The 18,779-nt window shown below is 33.2% G+C and overlaps 3 protein-coding genes across 4 annotated transcripts; 1 reads left to right on the forward strand and 2 right to left on the reverse strand.

Moving 5' to 3' along the window:
- Positions 1–124: 124 nt before the first annotated feature.
- Positions 125–2,733, reverse strand: LOC140057797 (uncharacterized). Its single transcript, XM_072103538.1, has 4 exons — positions 2,655–2,733; positions 1,732–1,778; positions 1,148–1,263; positions 125–822 (listed from the first exon to the last, which is right to left on the reverse strand). Exons 1-4 carry the CDS (start codon positions 2,663–2,665, stop codon positions 625–627), a joined length of 372 nt encoding a protein of 123 aa, XP_071959639.1. The 5' UTR covers positions 2,666–2,733; the 3' UTR covers positions 125–624.
- A 2,319-nt stretch (positions 2,734–5,052) lies between these two features.
- Positions 5,053–12,960, reverse strand: LOC140057781 (cystathionine beta-synthase-like). 2 transcript variants are annotated; one of them, XM_072103514.1, is made up of 9 exons: positions 12,864–12,960; positions 11,591–11,758; positions 9,004–9,116; positions 8,634–8,768; positions 8,248–8,529; positions 7,817–7,908; positions 7,210–7,420; positions 6,716–6,821; positions 5,053–6,099 (listed from the first exon to the last, which is right to left on the reverse strand). In XM_072103514.1, the coding sequence occupies exons 1-9, from the start codon at positions 12,908–12,910 to the stop codon at positions 6,051–6,053; spliced, it is 1,203 nt and encodes a 400-aa protein (XP_071959615.1). In that variant the 5' UTR covers positions 12,911–12,960; the 3' UTR covers positions 5,053–6,050. The 2 variants fall into 2 exon arrangements, with proteins under 2 accessions (XP_071959615.1, XP_071959614.1); XM_072103513.1 differs by lacking the exon at positions 12,864–12,960 and having other exon boundaries at positions 11,591–12,002.
- Positions 12,961–13,767: 807 nt separating this feature from the next.
- Positions 13,768–18,774, forward strand: LOC140057790 (BOS complex subunit TMEM147-like). The gene is made up of 6 exons (XM_072103528.1): positions 13,768–13,928; positions 14,500–14,569; positions 14,763–14,828; positions 15,210–15,431; positions 17,480–17,601; positions 17,939–18,774. Exons 1-6 carry the CDS (start codon positions 13,852–13,854, stop codon positions 18,072–18,074), a joined length of 693 nt encoding a protein of 230 aa, XP_071959629.1. The 5' UTR covers positions 13,768–13,851; the 3' UTR covers positions 18,075–18,774.
- The last annotated feature ends 5 nt before the right edge of the window (positions 18,775–18,779 follow it).

Here is an 18,779-nt window from a genome sequence, read left to right on the forward strand (position 1 = left end):
CTTCTCACCACCCCTTGATTATCAGTGTAATTGTCTTCCATATACGCCCCTGGTCGTTTATTCGAATAAATACAATAAATAAATTAACCCAGTTTGTAAAATATAGACCAAATTAAAAGCAAAACAAAATATCATATTTCTATTAACCATTTAATAATTAATATAGGCCAACTTCCGTTCCGTTTTAAATTTCAGTAGAATGAAAATTACAACACATATATTGTTGTTTGGCTTCTTAAGATGTTAAAACTATAGAGGTCGCAATCATTGTTCAAGGTCTGAACATTTCAATTATCTCTATCCAAAAATACAATTAATAACTTAAAATAATAATAGGTTAAAATGAATGTACAATATAATTGGAACGGTAGATAAAATCTCAAAACGATGACCCCTTACAAACACAACACATACTTTTAACTGAGTTTTTATGTGTATGTAGCCTGGTCGTGGGCCAAATTTTGGCTTTCTCCTAAATTGACACAACTATATTAATAAAAAGTAGAAAATATTTTCACTTGGGCCTAAATATCCTTAATCCTTAACTTAATATAATAATAGGCTGTACAGTACAGACTCTTTTGGGGATAAAAATGTACGCGGCGTCCATGATGAAAGTGAGGCCTACATCAGTTTACCAATAGCGCAGACAACCATGAAAATGATGCTGCTTGCGGTGATCATGGATGACGCATTGCAGTTGTTAACATCATCACATGACGAGTGGCATGTAGAAATACCCAGCACATCTACACAGTCAGTTCCTAAATCACCGCATCCACGGCTCACAAAATCGACACCTAGGAGTGACGATTCGGATTTCTGTAATAGATTACATTAGTCAGTTTTGAATGAACCTCAGTCTCCGCATTTTTTTATTTTAAGATCGATGAATCATGGTTATCATCATTTAATTACTTGCGTTGCTTGCCCTAATAAACCAAGCAGGATACCTTGGCGATCCTGCAAAAATGGTCAATTTATAGGGATCTCTTTGAGAGTTGGTCATACGATATTGTATTCCTTTAAATGTGTAAATTCTGAATTAAATGGGGACGTCCCAAATGAAGGGTTCTATTGTACTAACTTAAACATTGCTTAACATGTTAACTCGAATTCCCTGATTTAACTATAGACCTATACTTACGAAGCATTTGGTGGCGGAACTGGTGCAATTGGTGGTGGTGAGACCTTCATTGCTGAACGGGTCGCCACAGTTAGCAGAACTTGTACTGTCACAGACATAACAGCTGATACAGTTCACTGTGAAGAAGTATATAATAGTAGTATGCAATATTATTTATTTTAACAATATTTTACGAGGGTGGTTCATCCATCATTTGGTACCCTCACAAAAATACAATATGACGAGACAAAAACATTTAATTAAAATAAATGTAATTTATAAAGATAAACAAAATTAAATAATGAAATATTGTTATAATGGCGGGTAAATTAGCTTTCAATCAGTATTGGAAGAGTGGGAATCCTTTTTGGATCGACCATAAAGGATCTTGCAAAATTTTGCTTGGAAACTCTACTAAACTCTCGAAAAGAAATGTTCTCCAAAGTTCGATAGTGTATTGTACACAGAAAACAGAAATCTTCACAGCTTCACAGCTAACAAAAATCTGGTGTGTAAATGTATAGAAAAGTATTTGTTGTATACAATAATAAACCTAATAGGCATATAGGCCTATAAATGTTAGATAATCAATAAATAAGACCTACCTGTAACTATGCAACTGGCAAGCGTTGCCACAATGAAGGATATTTTCCTGTAGATAAAGTTAGAACTCATCTAATTAAATTTTTTAATGGAAATTCGTTCATGGTAATTAATTCATTAACTTCCTTTATTCGGATAGTACATCCACAAAACATACACACACACAGACGAAAAAATGTCATCAGCCTACAAATTAACAACCGCATCCTACTCAAAACAACCTAAAATATTAATTTGCACTTTTTTTTGACAATCTCGAAATCCATAACGAATACCAAATTGTAAGGACAGAATCTATGCCCCATGTTAATTATGAAATGGCAAGTAATATCTTGCACAAATTTTGTAAACTATTTATAAAACTTTTTAATTACTTGATTGATTTTTGTACTACATATTTAAATACACAGTAGCAGCAAATAGTAAAGAGGCCAAACTCCATGAACATTTTTGGCCAAACATCAGCCATGCCAGAAGGCAAATTATTATCTTTGTAATAGTTAATACAAGTTACGCCTAAATGTATCTGTTCTTGAGTTGCTTAACGTTTGCACTTTGTGTAGTGTTCTCTGGAACAGCCGCTCCATACATTTATTTACTTGTTTTCCTTTATACTCATTAAAATGTAGGCCTAAATACTATTTTATTTCATAACAATTATTGTATGAGACAGATTATTATAAACGTAAATCACAATTTAATAATAATAATAGCCTCGTATACATGCAACTCTTTCCGAAAAAAAAAAATCAATTTATATTGGCAAACATTGGAATTAAAAGTCCGAGGTCTCGAGTCCATTCTCGGTCACCAAAGATTACTAAGTAGACCTACTTTGACATGAACGCCACAAATTCTAGGGAAGCGACATCAGTTAGAGAATGAATAGAGAACAAGTAAATGAATTAGTTATAAACAAACTTACATCGCATCCATGATGAAGTAAGAATTTCTTCAATTAACTAAACAGTCTCGGAGTAGTTTCTGCAAAGTTATGAAAACTTGGCAACGCGTTAATAAATATGTAGATTTCACTAGCCAATCAGAAAACAGAATTGACTGATTGTTCATTCATAGGATTTATCATCGTTAATAATTAGTCAAACACAGAAGACATAGAAACAATACAATTATTGGATTATTATTATACACTTTATTAACGCATTTTACAGTAGTTTGCACGCTGGTATCTAATACAAACATGGTTTCTAGGACAAATTATAATATGTGCCTAATTCCAATTTGCTGAATCCAAGTTTTCGGCGTGTGTTTTGCCGATTCCAATTTACCTAATTCCTGTTTGCCTCGTGTGTTTTGCCGATTCCGAATTCCAGTTTCACCAGCACGTATAACTCAGATTGTAAAACAGCTTACAAAATGTGATAAATTGATTTGTGTGCAAACGAACTGAATTGTCCCAGCATGATATTATTGACAATTATATTAAATTCACAAACTAGGAAGAAATCTCAATGAATGGGGAAACAACGTGTTATTTTATTTGTATTATTGTGTGGCATGTAGGAATGTTATTCTAAAATTTCACGATAGAAAAGAGTCTTTCTGGACCAGAAATCGTCCCGGGGTTCCAGCATTGTTCTGGTGGGCAAACTAATCAGTCATAACGGTATCGGTACCGCTTTCGTGTTAGAATTTAGTTTTTACAATCTAAAATTACGATCTTCATGTTTTTGTCAAAATCCCTGGGACTACAGAGAAGATTTGATACCGGTATTAATAACAATAAACATTTCTTTAAAAAATATTTAAAGTTAATAATTTTACATAATATATAAGTTGCTACAGTTCATTGATTGCTATAATCAACCATTACCGTATACTATGAAAATATAAATTAATATTTGTTGTATTTCATGCAATAAGATATTTTGTTCATATTATGAAAGCAATATTTTCAAATAAAAGTTATTTTTATATCGATCTTGATGATATAAATCACCAGAAGTTATTCCTTATTAATTCGTTAGCATTCTATCTATATTCTAACCCTAGCGAATTACGTAACAATTTAAATTGTTAAATATTAATAAAATCGTTATTCCTATTGTTTTAAGATAGCATTGCATGGAAAGGGAGATATCGATGTATTTGCGTTTGTAAGACCAATTTACACAGGCAAGCGGTAACGGTAAGTGGAAAACCGCGTAGCTTGTCACACGTGTAGAATCTGAATCTATCGCGAGGAGCGGAAACCACCCGACCGCTCCCGCACCAAATAATGAATAACATAGATTCTATATTTTTATTACCGTTACCGCTCGTCTGTGTAAATCGGCCTGTAGGCCTATAGTTTATATGTCGTATTGGATAAACTATCGATTCGGGAACTTGCTTCAGTATCATAGAAAATGTAATTGGTATAGGCCTAATCGGCAGAAATTGCATTTTAGCTGGAAAACGAGGGATGAAGTCGATATTGGTATACTCTCCAGTATCGGCAGTAGTCAATTAAATAACATTTATTTCTTCCAAAAGAAAAACATATGAATATTAAACAATGGAATACGATATCTCTTAATGTAGAAAAAAAAGGTTGTCAATGACTTAACACGACGAAAAGGAATTTGTTATGATTATAGGCTTTATATATAATGCAATCGCCGATTCAGAAATGTGTTGATGGTTGCCTGGTAATATATTAGGTTTGTATTATTTTACACTCAATTGGACAGCCAATCCAATAAGTTTAAGGTTATAATTATTATTTATTTATTATATTTTAGGAAAATTGCCAAGGATAACCACAAGTGAATTCATTCACTATCTCTCTCAAAGGTGGCAAACCCGTTCACAAGACAAACATATACATAAGATTCTCTACATAACCAAAGACTTATAATTACAAGTCTTTGGGAGTGGAGTTGCAAATTGTCATGAGAAAAAATCCTGAAATATGACCGGACATGAACTCAGGACCCTTGGATTGGTAGCCAAGCATCAACTCTACTCCGTTACTACTGTCAACGCACTATGCAATCAGTAAACTGCGCTATTGTTTTCAGTTTAGACAGACCGCGCACTTGGTACTATTCAAATGGTTCCGTTTTCACGTAACGGGAGGCTGCGGGCCGTTCAATTCTTTATACGATTTTCTATTATTAACAAGCGACGCCGAAACGATTCGCGGCTTAAAGCTTAGTTCCCACTAGGACGTAACGCAACGACGTAAGCAATTTAACCAATCACAAGCGATGGATTATCCGCTTGTGATTGGTCAACTCCCTTGCGCTGCGGTTGCGTCCTAGTGGGAACGCGCATCGTATATAGTAGACACCGAAGTTAAGTGCGTGTATATAGCTTATGAAAAAGTTAAAAACTCCAAAAACTAAGATTATGCATGTATATATAATAATGTATTCTCAACAATTTGACGTGTGCAAAGGTGCTTAAACACGTGCTCTTAAAAAAACATATTTAACCTAAAACTGGAGTGACAGTAGCAGGGATGCATGAACAATAGAAAAATACCCATCTCTCGTTTAAAACATCTATAAAATAGAGTAACTGTTAATTTGTAGTGGAAACATTTGTATGGTTGTGTTAATTATCTGATGTTTAATATGTTTTTAAAACTAAATTAAATGAGCTTGTTATGTCTAAAAATGTGAATGTAAAATTTAGAAATATTTGTAACTCGCTGAATTTTAGGTTTTTAAAATTAATTAACTATTACAATTGGAATTATCCGATAAAAAAGAAAAAATGTCTACATACTGTACTTGATTAATACGACATGCTTAATACTGTATTCAAGCAACCTGTAGAATAGGCACTTTAAGATTTGGAACTTATTCCAAAAAATAACAAATATTTAGTTTTAGATTTAACAGTAATGTAATATACAGTACTAAATCAAAAACATTAATTTATGCAGAAAAATACAAAAATTATTTATTATTTAGTCTGTGATCTTGCAAGTGAGTGCAATTTTCCCCAATTTATGAGCATTCAAAATAAGCGAGGCACATATCAAATTACAAATGTGATAACCCTCTAGCCCAACCCCTACCCTTTTTTACATTCAGTCCTCCGTGCCTTTAACACAACTTTGGTAAACTCAACATTTTGAATCGCTCTGGGAAATCTACACATCTTTAGCTAGATATAATACTTTTTGATAATACAGCATTTTTTTAAATAACAAAAAGAAATGATTTAACAACTAACGCAATTTTTAATTGCTTGAGTTTAAATTTATAGTTGAAGCAACTTGTTTATCTATTTTATTTTCATTTTTTTTATTTTTTATTATTTACAGCATTCAAACAGCTCATATTTGGACATTATTAAAATTCAATTTTCACAAGTATCCTCGCTCTTCCATCCATCCATCAGACAGAAACTTGCTCCTGAAATAAAAACAAAATTTGTTGGAAACCTATCCACAACAACATAGAGTACAATGCATAAAGTCTAAAGCTCTGTCCACACTATCAAACTTTATGTGACAAACAAATGTGATGTGCCCATATATGGACATGTCATATCACTACTATATTTGGGCATATCACTTCCATATTTGGGCACATCACACTATCAAACTAGTTTAATAGTGTAGACGTTTTGCCTGTCGATGGACCCAAAATTCAAGGGTCAGCTCTTTTTGTAGTAGAAATCACAAGCAGGAATGTAAATACTATATGTCCTAAGTGTCCTCTTTTTTTTTAATTTAGAATTTTGCCCAAAAGTTATTTTTGATATAACTACAGACTCAGTTTTTTTTAATATGAATGTAGTTTTTAAACTAATAATATTTAAAAATATTAGAATTTTCAACACCTCTATTCAGGGGACACCATACAGTATTTAAAGGGTTAAATTCATTCTGTGTGAAACAAACAAGAGCCTATATGTTTTAACACTACTACAGCAAACCCCATTAATAACAGACACTTTGTTGGGTCCTGATAATACAGTAGTTATTCTACAATATAATAAATAAGAATTAGTGTGTTTTGTACTTACATGTAGTTCCTAATAGAATCTGGCAATATGACAACACATTTCTCATCAGGTTTCAAATCCTTGGCACAGTGTAAAGCAGCAGCTACTATAGAACCACTGCTACCACCTAGAGAACATACAGTACACAAGCAGAATGTTATAAGCGTTCCATACCTACATTCTGTTCAGGACTCTGTCTACACTATCAAACTAGTTTGACAAAAAAAGTGTGATGTGCCCAAATATGGTAGTAATATGCCCTAATATGGTAGTGATATAACATGTTCATATATGGGCACATCACCTTTTTTTTGGGCTGCATAATAAAGTTTGATAGTGTAGACAAAGCTTTATATTCATGCAATTATGGTGGGAATTTTACCAATTCCGCTTTAATTTTGTCTATAGTATAATCGGTATTATACTTCCAGTAGGTAAATACATGGATTTATTATCAAAGTATATTATTTGGTAAAATCTATTATTCAGACTTCCTATACAATATGTTAACTTACCCACAAGGAGACCTTCCTCTTTGATCAACCTTCTAGCCATCTGAAAGGAGTCTTTATCATTGCATTTAAACCAAGTGTCTACAACGTTCTGATCAAGAGCGGTCGGTGTGAAATCGTGACCCATTCCTTCCACTTCATGTTTCTTTCCGCGTAGAACATTCAATGAATCCGGTAACGCTACCAATGAGCCTTCGGGATCAACTCCAATAATCTATACAAAAATGTTTTATAAAGGATAAATTAGGTCTATGGATTTAATTTAAATCATACTGTATTATTAACCCTGTTAAAAGCCCACCCAGGGGTAAATCCAGAATTAATTAGTACTTTCCAAAAACAGTGATTCCTGTAGGGTCCTAAAATATTCAAGGGATAAATGCAATATGCCTACTTTATGTAATCTGAGTATAAAAGGAAAATTCTATGATACAGTAAGTCGTATCTCACATGCGACACCTGCATTATAGACCTTTACTATGATACAGTAAACACATATGAAATGTGGAGATACAATATGGAGAAATTAAATTGGTAACTCATAATAAAAAAAAACACAACAAAAATCATTGTAATTTGCTACTCAAATTTTGTTGTTGGCATACTGTACCTTGATGTTGGGGTTCCTTTCCTTCAGTTTTCGTCCAATACCAGTCAACGTACCACCAGTTCCAGAGCCAGCTATCACCATTGAAAGGTTTCCTGAAGAGAAAACAAAACACTGATATATCAAACCTAAAGGTTTAGATGATTTTGACTGAACAATATCTCCACATATGAAAATATTTGTCCAGTACCATAGGTAAATTCTGTAATACAGCATCTCATGTGTATTGCATGTGATGCCTGTATCATGGAAAGTTTATTAGGTTATGGTCTATTTTACAGGTGTTGCATGTGAAACAATTTAATTTACAATTTAGATACAGTACCGAGAAATAACTGAATATTTGGAAAAAGAAGTGTGTGTGTGTGTGTGTACAACCTAAATCAAAACTATATTAAAAAATTATCTAAATTTAAAAAAAAATTAATTTTTACCACCACATTGCGCCCATATCTCCTCAGCTGTAGAATCGTAGTGTTCCAAACCATTAGCCGAGCTAGTGTACTGGTCCAAAACAATGGAGTTTGGAATCTCCTTATTCAACCGTTTAGCGACAGTGAAATGGGAGTCATCATCCTCAAAGGATGTGCCATTCGTCCTGACAATCTCGGCTCCTAGGCCAGTGATCATGTCCGCTTTCTCTTGGCTCATACGTTGAGGCATTACGATTATACACCGGTAGCCTTTTACAGCACAAACCAACGCAACAGAAACACCTTTGTATTGAAAAATATTGAGATTTTTTCACTAGGTGGTTGTTGTTGTTGTTCAAAGAATTGTTATCCCAGAATCTATCCCTGTGGTGTAATCAAAAACAAACCTGTATTTCCAGATGTAGGTTCGATAACAGTATATCCGGGCTTCAGTTTTCCATCTCTTTCCGCTTCTTCTATCATCCGAATTCCCATCCGATCTTTAACACTTCCTCCAAAGCTCATAAACTCACATTTTCCAACTGTAATAAAAATATTACATTATACTGTAATAATTATTATATACAGAAGATATGATTCCTGGTACATTTCAATTATTTTTGTGCATGTATCGGTAGAAAAAATAAAAACTCAAGTTTAAAGTGTGAGTTTTTTAATTAGAATTAGAAAAAATGAACTTGCCAGCCATTTACAAAATTTACCCATATAAGATTACTTAAAATTTAGAGTGCACCTTTTTCATTGGATAAAACTTACGGACTTGGCACTGAACACCTTCAGCCAATGGAATCTTGTTAAGTTGTACCATTGGCGTGTTGCCAGCAGCTGCCAAAATGTTTGGTAGTATTGGTGGCAGCAGTGATGTGTTCCTGTAAAAAAAAATGAAAATTAGTTAATATGATTAAAATTAAGAAAGTAATTAAGTACATTACAGTACTATTATTTGTATACTATGGTCTAAACAAGAGCACATTTTTAAAAAACTTTTTTTATTTCAACATGCTAAAAAAGGTATAGGTATATGCTCATGGAAACTGAAGATTTTATACACATTATGTCTGTGTATATGTAAACACAATAGCCATCAAACTCAGAAAAAAGAAGTAGATGCACTGTGTATTACCTTAGTTCTTGAGGCGGAAAAGCTTCAAAATATTGAGGGCACTGCCTCCTCAATAAACCAATTCAATTCAAGTCTGTTCTTAAATAGCACCTGGCCAATAAAATAAGCCAATTGATTGGACAGCAGTGAGGAGCCATTGGATTCATGAGGATATTCTGTTATCTAGTATCTTGCTGATATCATTGCCATGGCAATGTTAACCCCTTACAACTCCCGTCAACCTACCCATGATGCCCACAATTCCCACCCTAGAATTTTACTGAAATGATACTTTTTTCCACCAGCCACAGCAACTTTAGTTGTGTTCTTATACTAAAATGGTCTTTATAAAGTTATTTAAATTTGCTCTGAGGCGGTTGTAGGTTTAGAAAGAGGTTCTCTCTGATGTTGCATGTTTAAACAGAGGTTCTTTCATCTTGCAGCTTCCAAAAAGAACCTTAAATTTTTCAGGTGTTGATAACAATCACTTTAAAATCACTATAACCCTCCTCCTGGCACATTTTAGAATAGTGTCAAGCCTAAGAAAACAAAATTTAGTTATAGTGTTGTTGGTGGTTGTAAACCTAAAAGTGTTGTGTTCGCACCAGCTGCTACTAAGTTGTGTTCTCAAGCATTGTATTTCCATCCACCAGAGCCCATGATGGCAATTAGACCTGAAAAGTGACTCCCTGAAAGGTTTCTTTTATACTAAAAATGTGAAGTAATTTTGATGGTATTGGTAGTCCAGTATATGTCGTCGAACCCACGATTTCACCGCTTCTTCTGAGTCATCTAAAGTCTTCTCTACTCTATCCTGTTCATCACACAACATTGAAGGATATATAATAGCACATAATACTAATAAATCAAAATTTGTGAAATCATAGCACAACTAGAAGAAAATGTCCTGGTTTGAGGGTACCATTTAGCAAAGATATTTCAGACCAAGGCAAACAAACTTTACTTGGATAATATTACATTGTTTTTGCTTTTTTCATAATTAAGTTATTTATTTTTGTTTGGTTATTTTATGGATAGCTGGAGTTTAAAAACAGAAATAGATTTACAAATATAAAAAGATGTCTACTAAAAATGAAAATTAACCAAAGTTAAAACCATTAATTGATCGATTTTTTTTTTCAAATAACTTTTTTAGATTTTATGATAGATATTGATTGTTTAACCCTTTGAAGACGTGGCCTGTATTCCATACGGGGTAATTTACTGTCCCAGGACGCGAGGCCCGTACATGTACGGGTTGACTTTTTTGGGTCACTGAATTGCACTTTTTGAGCATTTGACCTTCGACCTAGGTAAAATTAAAAAAAATGTTCGGAAGGCCAAAACATTTCACATAACAATAAAACCAACAATTGTAGTCATAAAATATATTTTGCATTTTTCCAAAACCTATTAAAAATGCCTTATTTAATTAGCCTCAGTCACTTGGGGTAGAAACCTCACGTCTTCAAAGGGTTAAGGGACAACACATCTTTATCAAATATTTTATCCATTTTACCAACTTACTGTAAGTTTATAATTGAACAATGATATAATATCCATTTTTAGTATAAATAAACCACAAGTTGAATATTAGGGAATATTATACACGAAGTTGAAAATAGAAGAAATAATTGTTAGGATTGAAGTAAACGTTGATTGCGCAATAGCACAGCGATCACATCTCAACATCACAGCAAGTAACTAACAAGCCTGTTAGAATCACGGATCACATGTTGATACAGATTTCCTACGGGGAGAAAAACAACGAGAATTTACTTGTAAATGCCTGTTTAAATTAAGTACTGTAGTTCTGAAAAGAAAGATAATTAAATTTAAAATTTCAAAATACATAAAGGATAAGAATTATAAAAGAGGTAGAAAAACTGAAGACTTTTTGGTTTTGCTGATTCAATGGCTAGTATCAAACGTAAACAGACCTTCAAAATTGATTAAATCTTATTATTTTATTTTTAATTAAATTTTATTAGATTTTAATTTGATTATATTTTAATTTTACTTTAAATTATTACAATTGTAACAAGAAAATAGTATGCAAGTCTCACTACAGTATATACTGCATGATAAGGCTATTGTTTGTCATACTCTACTTGACCATTTGACCCAATGTTGTCACTGATCGTACTGCTCACAGCCATCCTTGATTCCCTGTTCTTATCTAGCTGTTACAAAAAAAACTTAATTTAACAATAATATAGTAAGTTTGACAGAATAACTTACATCTTAACATTATTGTGAGGGTTCAACTCTGGGTTCACTCCAAGGTGCCAAGTGCATCGCGATACAGCATTGGGTTTCTCGGGACGTGTTCCTTCAATTGCCGGCTTTGTTTCCACAGCACTAGATTTGTTTCGACATGTTTGCAATGCAGCTGCCTCTTGTGATATTCTAAAAATAATTTGATCATGTTTCATGTTGACAACATTAATGTTCCACATTCCTAAAGCTTTTCCCCAAACTCAAATTATCCTTAGACCTTAAATATAGGTGATAGTCGAGGTAAAGTGATTCCCTCGAGTAAACTGGTTTGCTTTCAGAATGTATGGCGTTACTTTGATTCTCTTCATTATTTTATCTACTGTAGCACATGTGCAAGAAACTCCTGGCAACATTCTACAAAGAACATTAATATTCTAAATTAATAATAATCTTTTTTTTTTTCAAATCTTACTAAAAATTTTAGCTGACCAATTTTTTTTTTTTTTTTTTTTTTCCCTCCCCTTGGGGATGCTAATTTATGGTATTTGTAGGGCCTATTTATTCCATAATATACAATTTAAATTCCTCCTGAACACCACAGGGTCAATTTACCAACACCTATTGAAATACTGGTGGATAATCTTTTGGAATAACTATAAACCGCCCATGACGGACACACAAGGTCAATTTTGGCCGAAGACGATCCATACTAACGATTGAACAATAGGGCAATTCCAATTCTTTGTAATGTCATATGCAGGTCAACTGTCAGTACTTTTCCATCATTTGTTGTTTTCATTGAATTCTACGGAAACTGCTAAAATAGTATTAATACTATCAAATATTCTTTTAATAAATACATATATTTTGTCACAAAAATAATTTATCTAGAAAATGTGAACATAAACATAATAAATAATGTTAAGATCTAAAGAATGCATTTTGTCAATTTTGGAACATCCTTATGCGTCTCGCCTAACTAGTATATTACAGATCAGTAGCAAAATACTTAAATAGCAAGACCATTATTCTCTTGTAATTTAACTAGTATTTTACTGTCTTTTATTAAAAACATGCGAATGTAGATTCCATGGCATACATGGGTAATGAAAGGGTTGGACCGATTCAGCCAATTGAGGTCACTGGATACGAAGTCTGATACGAAATCCAGGGCTTAAAGTAGATTTAAGAGCAGACTATATTAAACACTACGCGCCCAATTTATATTCTATCCGCATTCTAAATAGAAATATCAATAGTCTGTTGAAATGTATAACTGTTAAAATGTACTTACTTTAGAGAATTAAAAATAGAAGTTGATTTTCTAATACACCCATTCATGATTATAACATTAACTCAACTTTTCCTATTCTAGCTAAGTAACACGCGTGTGCAGTAGGCCTCTAATTGTATTTTAGGCTTTGAACGGAATGACGTAGCAGGCGTCGCGTCGTGCTACGTTTGGTCGAGATGACTTTACGTCGGTGATGTCAGAATACTGAGCTTTCCTATTGGTGGTTGATGACATTGACTTTTGCAGTGCAGCTTTTTAGCAGTTGTTGCGAAATCATGCGGCTGCCAGGTCACTTGCATGTTGTAACCTATTTGTTTGTTCAAACTTTAAAATACCAACAATAGATGCGCGCAGTAAAAGTATTTGTTAATGTGCAAACTTGTAACAGACTATGGCAGCCTATTCAAAAGATCCACAACTTTATATAACAACAAAAAACTACTTTATAGGCCTTTTAATGTATAACTATTTCAATATTACATTTTCTTAAAGCTGAAATGTTTACATTTGAATATTTACAGTATTAATTTTGTTTAAGAGTAACACAATTATGCTTAAAATTAAAACAAAATAACAGATACACAGGTATTTATTAGAAGATCGACGGTTAGCCTATTATTTATTAGAATATCGGGCTAACAGGAGCCAATATAAATAATTCCAACAAATGATTTCGGTATTTATAGTAATTAGCTATTAATCGATTATTAGTCCTCATCATCCTGAAAGCATTCAATCCGTCTATTTATAAGTTGGGGCCTATCATTTGTACAGTATATATTTTTGTTCAAGATGCACCATGCGGCCTTTTTTATCTTTTGCTGAGTTGTCAATCCAGACGCAAATATTATGTGTGAACACGACGCGTGCTATGAAACGTGTGAAATGGGGGCGCAGTAACGCATGGTCATGAAAGACTATTTTGATGACTGCCGACTGCGGTGTACTTTTTATAGCGTAGATACTTCGTAGAATAAAACGTTGTAAAATGACACTTTTTCATTTTGGAAATTGCTTTGCTCTGGCGTATTTGCCACATTTACTTATTTACAAGTGTTCTGGTCTGTAAGTAGTGTATTTGACTATTTCAAACATGATAAAATTAAACCTCGATTAGGCATAATAGCCAGGCCTCGTCAGAACTGTTCTGTGTCCGTGTTGCCTGACAAAGCCAACCACGACACGCGTCGGACCTACACAAATGTGTAGGCCTATGAATGCCGAATCTAGCCCAACGCATAAACGGTTACAGTTAGTTTGTATGTCCCGGTTGTATAGCCTTTCTTGAGCTAATATCCATAGGAATTATGATTTTACAGTATTTTAATAGATGTCTAGGCCTAGCCTATTTATAATTTATAATATAATTAAACGAAATAAATAATAACCCATATTAACATAATAGAAAAATAACGCTTAAAAAAGAACGACGTTTCGACTCCATCATGGGGTCATTATCAAGTCCAATGAATGAAACTGCAGTAGCGCCTTTAAAAAGGCCTACCTAGGCCTACTAGAGAAAGTTTAGCCTTACTTTCCAACAATAAACAATACAATCAGTGAGTAGGATTAGATAATTAATAATTTAGGCAAATATGACATATGATTGATTTTGTTTTCTCCTCAATTTTTTTAGGTCAGAATATAGTGCATTCTGGAAATGTGTGCAAGCTGGTATGGCTTATTTATTCACACAGCTTTGTAAAGTAAGTTTTACATAATTGTTTGTTTTATTGTGGACTAATAATAATATTAAAATACTGTCTGGAGTTCTTTGAAAACACAAAGTATATAATTTCACCATACATAATCCTACCCTGTATTAACATTTTTTTAATTGACTTACTGAAGAGTTTTATACACAAGTTTTAAACTATAGTTTGGGTGTTTCTCTTACAGATGCTGATATTAGCAACATTTTTTCCAGCCACAGAAGTATCTGCAACTCATTTAGATATAGTAGGGGTAAGGCGAAGACATATCTATATAATTAAAATTTTTAATAATATTTGTATATACAATATTTACAAATAAATATTGGAATGTCATCAGATTCTTGAGACCAATTAATCATTCCTTTTTTTGTCTAAAGGTTCTCATCTGGCTGTTAACAATAATTATGGGAAATTTAAATTAATTTCAACATTAAAAAACTAGAAGGGCACTCAACCTCCGCCTAGGCATATGAAAATTGAATCACATGTTCCCATACAGCTATGAAACGATCCTTTTAAATCTTATGAAAATCGGGCAATAACTTTTTGAGTAATCCTTCACACACCCGATTGACCTAATAACCTCTCGCCATTCTCAGCCTTCTGGTAGTCTCTCTCATTTTCTCCACAGGAAATCATGAAGTGTACTGTAGATTTCGGAGACCTGGTTGGAATATATTTTATAATGAACAACATACCAGGAAGAGGTGATATGAAATTTATGATAACTGGTCTAGGATGGGCTACTGCTGAGCTCCTTTCAACCCGTTTTCTCCCATTATGGGTCGGTGCTCGTGGGACGGAGTTTGATTGGAAGTATATTCAAATGAGTTTTGATTCTAACATTAATCTGGTAGGTTTCGATCCAACTCGGCCCTAAACCGTCTCGGCCCCACGTCAAGTCGGCCCCAAGTCAACTCTGCCCCACGTCAACTCGGCCCCACGTCAACTCGGCCTCACGTCAACTCGGCCAAAAACTAATCCGTCAACTCGGCCTCTAAAAACTATGAAACGCAAAAAGTGCTAATATAGTAGTTAATATTATAATGGCAGGATATAGTACGGTTATGCCTACATAATAGACGAAATACAACGGAAAATTCAATATAAATGATTATATAATATTAATTGATAGGTAGTATTTATTTATATTGTTTGAAATAAACAAATATTTCTTCACATTTTGTATACAGGAATAACTGTCGAAGAAGACATTTAAAAAAATAATATTTAAACAATATACTTCGGTCTACAACTGTATATACATCAATATAAAAAGAATAAAATGACATTAAAATCAAAACAAATCAAAAGGCAAGAAAACAAATTGCATAGGCATTATGGGTATAGGTTACATGCACACACACCCCAGACATGAATGGGCATTATTTTCAAATAGGCCTTACGGTTTTTTTTGTATGACATTTTTATTTTCATTTCGTTTAGTACTTCATAATTATTCATAATTAATACAGTACACCATGGGAAGAGAGAAATTTGCTTCCATAACAGTCCATAGGGATGTGATTGTGATTTAATTGTATTTAATTATGGATTCATGGAATTTGTCATGGTGTGTGTTGTTATACTATCAGTATCATCGGGAATCTTGTGTCCCGTTTTGTAATATCATCTTTAATTAAACTAAAAAGAATAATTTCTTCCTCACTATCATCCGATGATCATCTGCTATTTTAACGTCACAAAACGGAACAGGTGTGAATGTTTAAAACGGAACAGTGAACGGGCGCGTGTCACGTTGAAAAAACGGCGCCGTCCGCGAAACGGAACAGGTACGGACGGTGGGAATGCCCCTTTAGGTGATCAATTTTATTGAACAATACAGGGCGCGGTGGGTGTTAAAAAACAGATGAGAATGCAAAGGCAATATTATGTTGTTTAGGAATTCCGTTGTTTTGGACTCAAACAATATGTTTTAGTTTTTGCTTGACAAAATAAAAATACGCCATTTTTTCATGATGATTTCTTCAGTGTGTTTTAGTATAGTTTTTATGCTTGACAAAATAAAAATACACCATTTATTCATGATGATTTCTTCAGTGTGTTTTAGATTAATTTCCCATAAATGTATTCATTGGATTCTCCATTATAATCAAATCACAAAAGTAATAAAAACAATTTGAATAGCGCACAATTGCAATAGAAATTTAACATGACAGAACATTCCGAATTTGTTTCCATAATCTCTTCGGTAGTTTGATTGACATCGTCAATAAATGTGTGAAAAGATTTTGTTACTGTAATATACCATTTTAATGTCAAATATAGTTATTCACTTTGACCGTGACATATTGCTAATAATTTGAGAGAGAATATATACAAAAAAAAAACATTTTTATTTTACTGTATTAATCTAATAATATCTATATAATATATAGGCCTTCTAAGAATATTTGCAATTATTTCTGGGAACATCCTCAAAATAGATCTAACAAACACATTACTGAGGGTTCTTACTGAGACAAACCAACCAACAATATAAATAAAAATTACCTATCAATTAAACGAAAAACGATCAGCCAGTGTGTTATAATTTACATTGAAATTTCCGTTTTATTTCGTCTATTATGTAGGCCTAACCGTACTATATCCTGCCATTGTAATAAATGAACTACAGTACTATATTAGCACTTTTTGCGTTCCATACTTTTTAAAGGCCGAGTTGACGGATTAGTTTTTGGCCGAGTTGACTTGAGGCCGACTTGACTTTGGCCGAGACGGTTTAGGGCCGAGTTGACCTGCACCCGTTTAAAGTTTATATTTACATTTCTTATTTTTATTGTCAAAAGCATCAAGACATTTTGCATAAAGTGCAGTACTATATTTAGCTCAAATTATTATTAATAAATAATAATGCTTTTGCTAATTTTTACTCTCCAGATTCAACATATTTCAACTGCCATTTTGGTTTGGCTTTGGAGTCGTAGCGATCTTAATAAATCTGTTCGTCCCGCTGTATTGACGTTACTCTGTATAGTCTGCTACAAACCAGTAATCGTAGAGTAAGTAAAACTCCAAAATCATGAATATTGTTCAGTTCATATTGCACACAATAAACAAACCAAAATAGAAATGCTTAAAATAACCAGCATTTAGTGTGTATATCCAGCTGGACTCTATCTACCCTCTCAAACTACAAAAGTGTGATGTGCCCAAATATGGTAATGATATGCTTAAATATGGTAGTGATATGACATTTATGTCCACATATGGGCACATCATATTTTTTTGTTCCATAAAGTTCGATAGTGTACAGTATACAGTGCTTTAGAATATGATTATTAAAACTTGCTGAATAGGCAGTGTTAAGTGGGTTTTTTTTAATATTTTTTTTTTCAGGGTTCTCGTTTTTGCCACTGGTCTAGGCCCATGGACACTGCTGCTCGTCAAGGCTCTCTTCACCATCTGTATGGGACTTGTGACCATTAAATTCTACATTGGACTCACTCAATCTCCTGTTAACTCTCATCACTAGGTGCTCCTACATTTTAATTCTTTATTTATAAATTAATCAACTTTTTACGATTTGGACGTTTCTATGTTGGGACGTCTTGCCAGTATTACATGTACAGCACTGTACTCGGGCGTGTCAGCTGATTAGGTCGAGTTAGGGTGTGGCCTTATATTGACACCATGATTGATCACAATTAATTCCATAGTGAGATTGATTAATCAATGTATTGATCTATGGAAGAAAACTGTTGTGTAAAAGTAATAACAGTTCTGTTGAAAATGTACAATGTTTAACAAATTTATATTGTGTATTTCAGAATTGTAAAAAATAAGGCATTTTTTTTACTGTAAAAGTATGCAATATTTAGAAGTTATAAATAGTTGTATTTGCAGAGGTTTTCTTAGTCAAAAGAAAATGCAACTTGTTAAATTCTTTCTTCATTCCCTTTTTCCTTCCTTTGTGTTTTTTTATTGCGATAACCGTTTTAGCAATTGTATTTTCCAACAAATTTTGCAGAGATTCTTACTACATACAGTACTATAATATTGTACCATGATCAAATGTATTTTGCACCCATCTAATGTGAAAGTTATCCAATGTAATTGCAGAACAGTATAGATTTAAATAAACATACTCAGTCTCAAGTCAGAATTTTTTTCCCAAAAACTTTATTTCACCCAGAATCAAAATAAATAAAAAGAAATGCTATTCACACTGTAAATTATA

This window comes from Antedon mediterranea, chromosome 8, assembly GCF_964355755.1.
Source record: "Antedon mediterranea chromosome 8, ecAntMedi1.1, whole genome shotgun sequence".
Lineage (NCBI taxonomy): Eukaryota > Metazoa > Echinodermata > Crinoidea > Comatulida > Antedonidae > Antedon > Antedon mediterranea.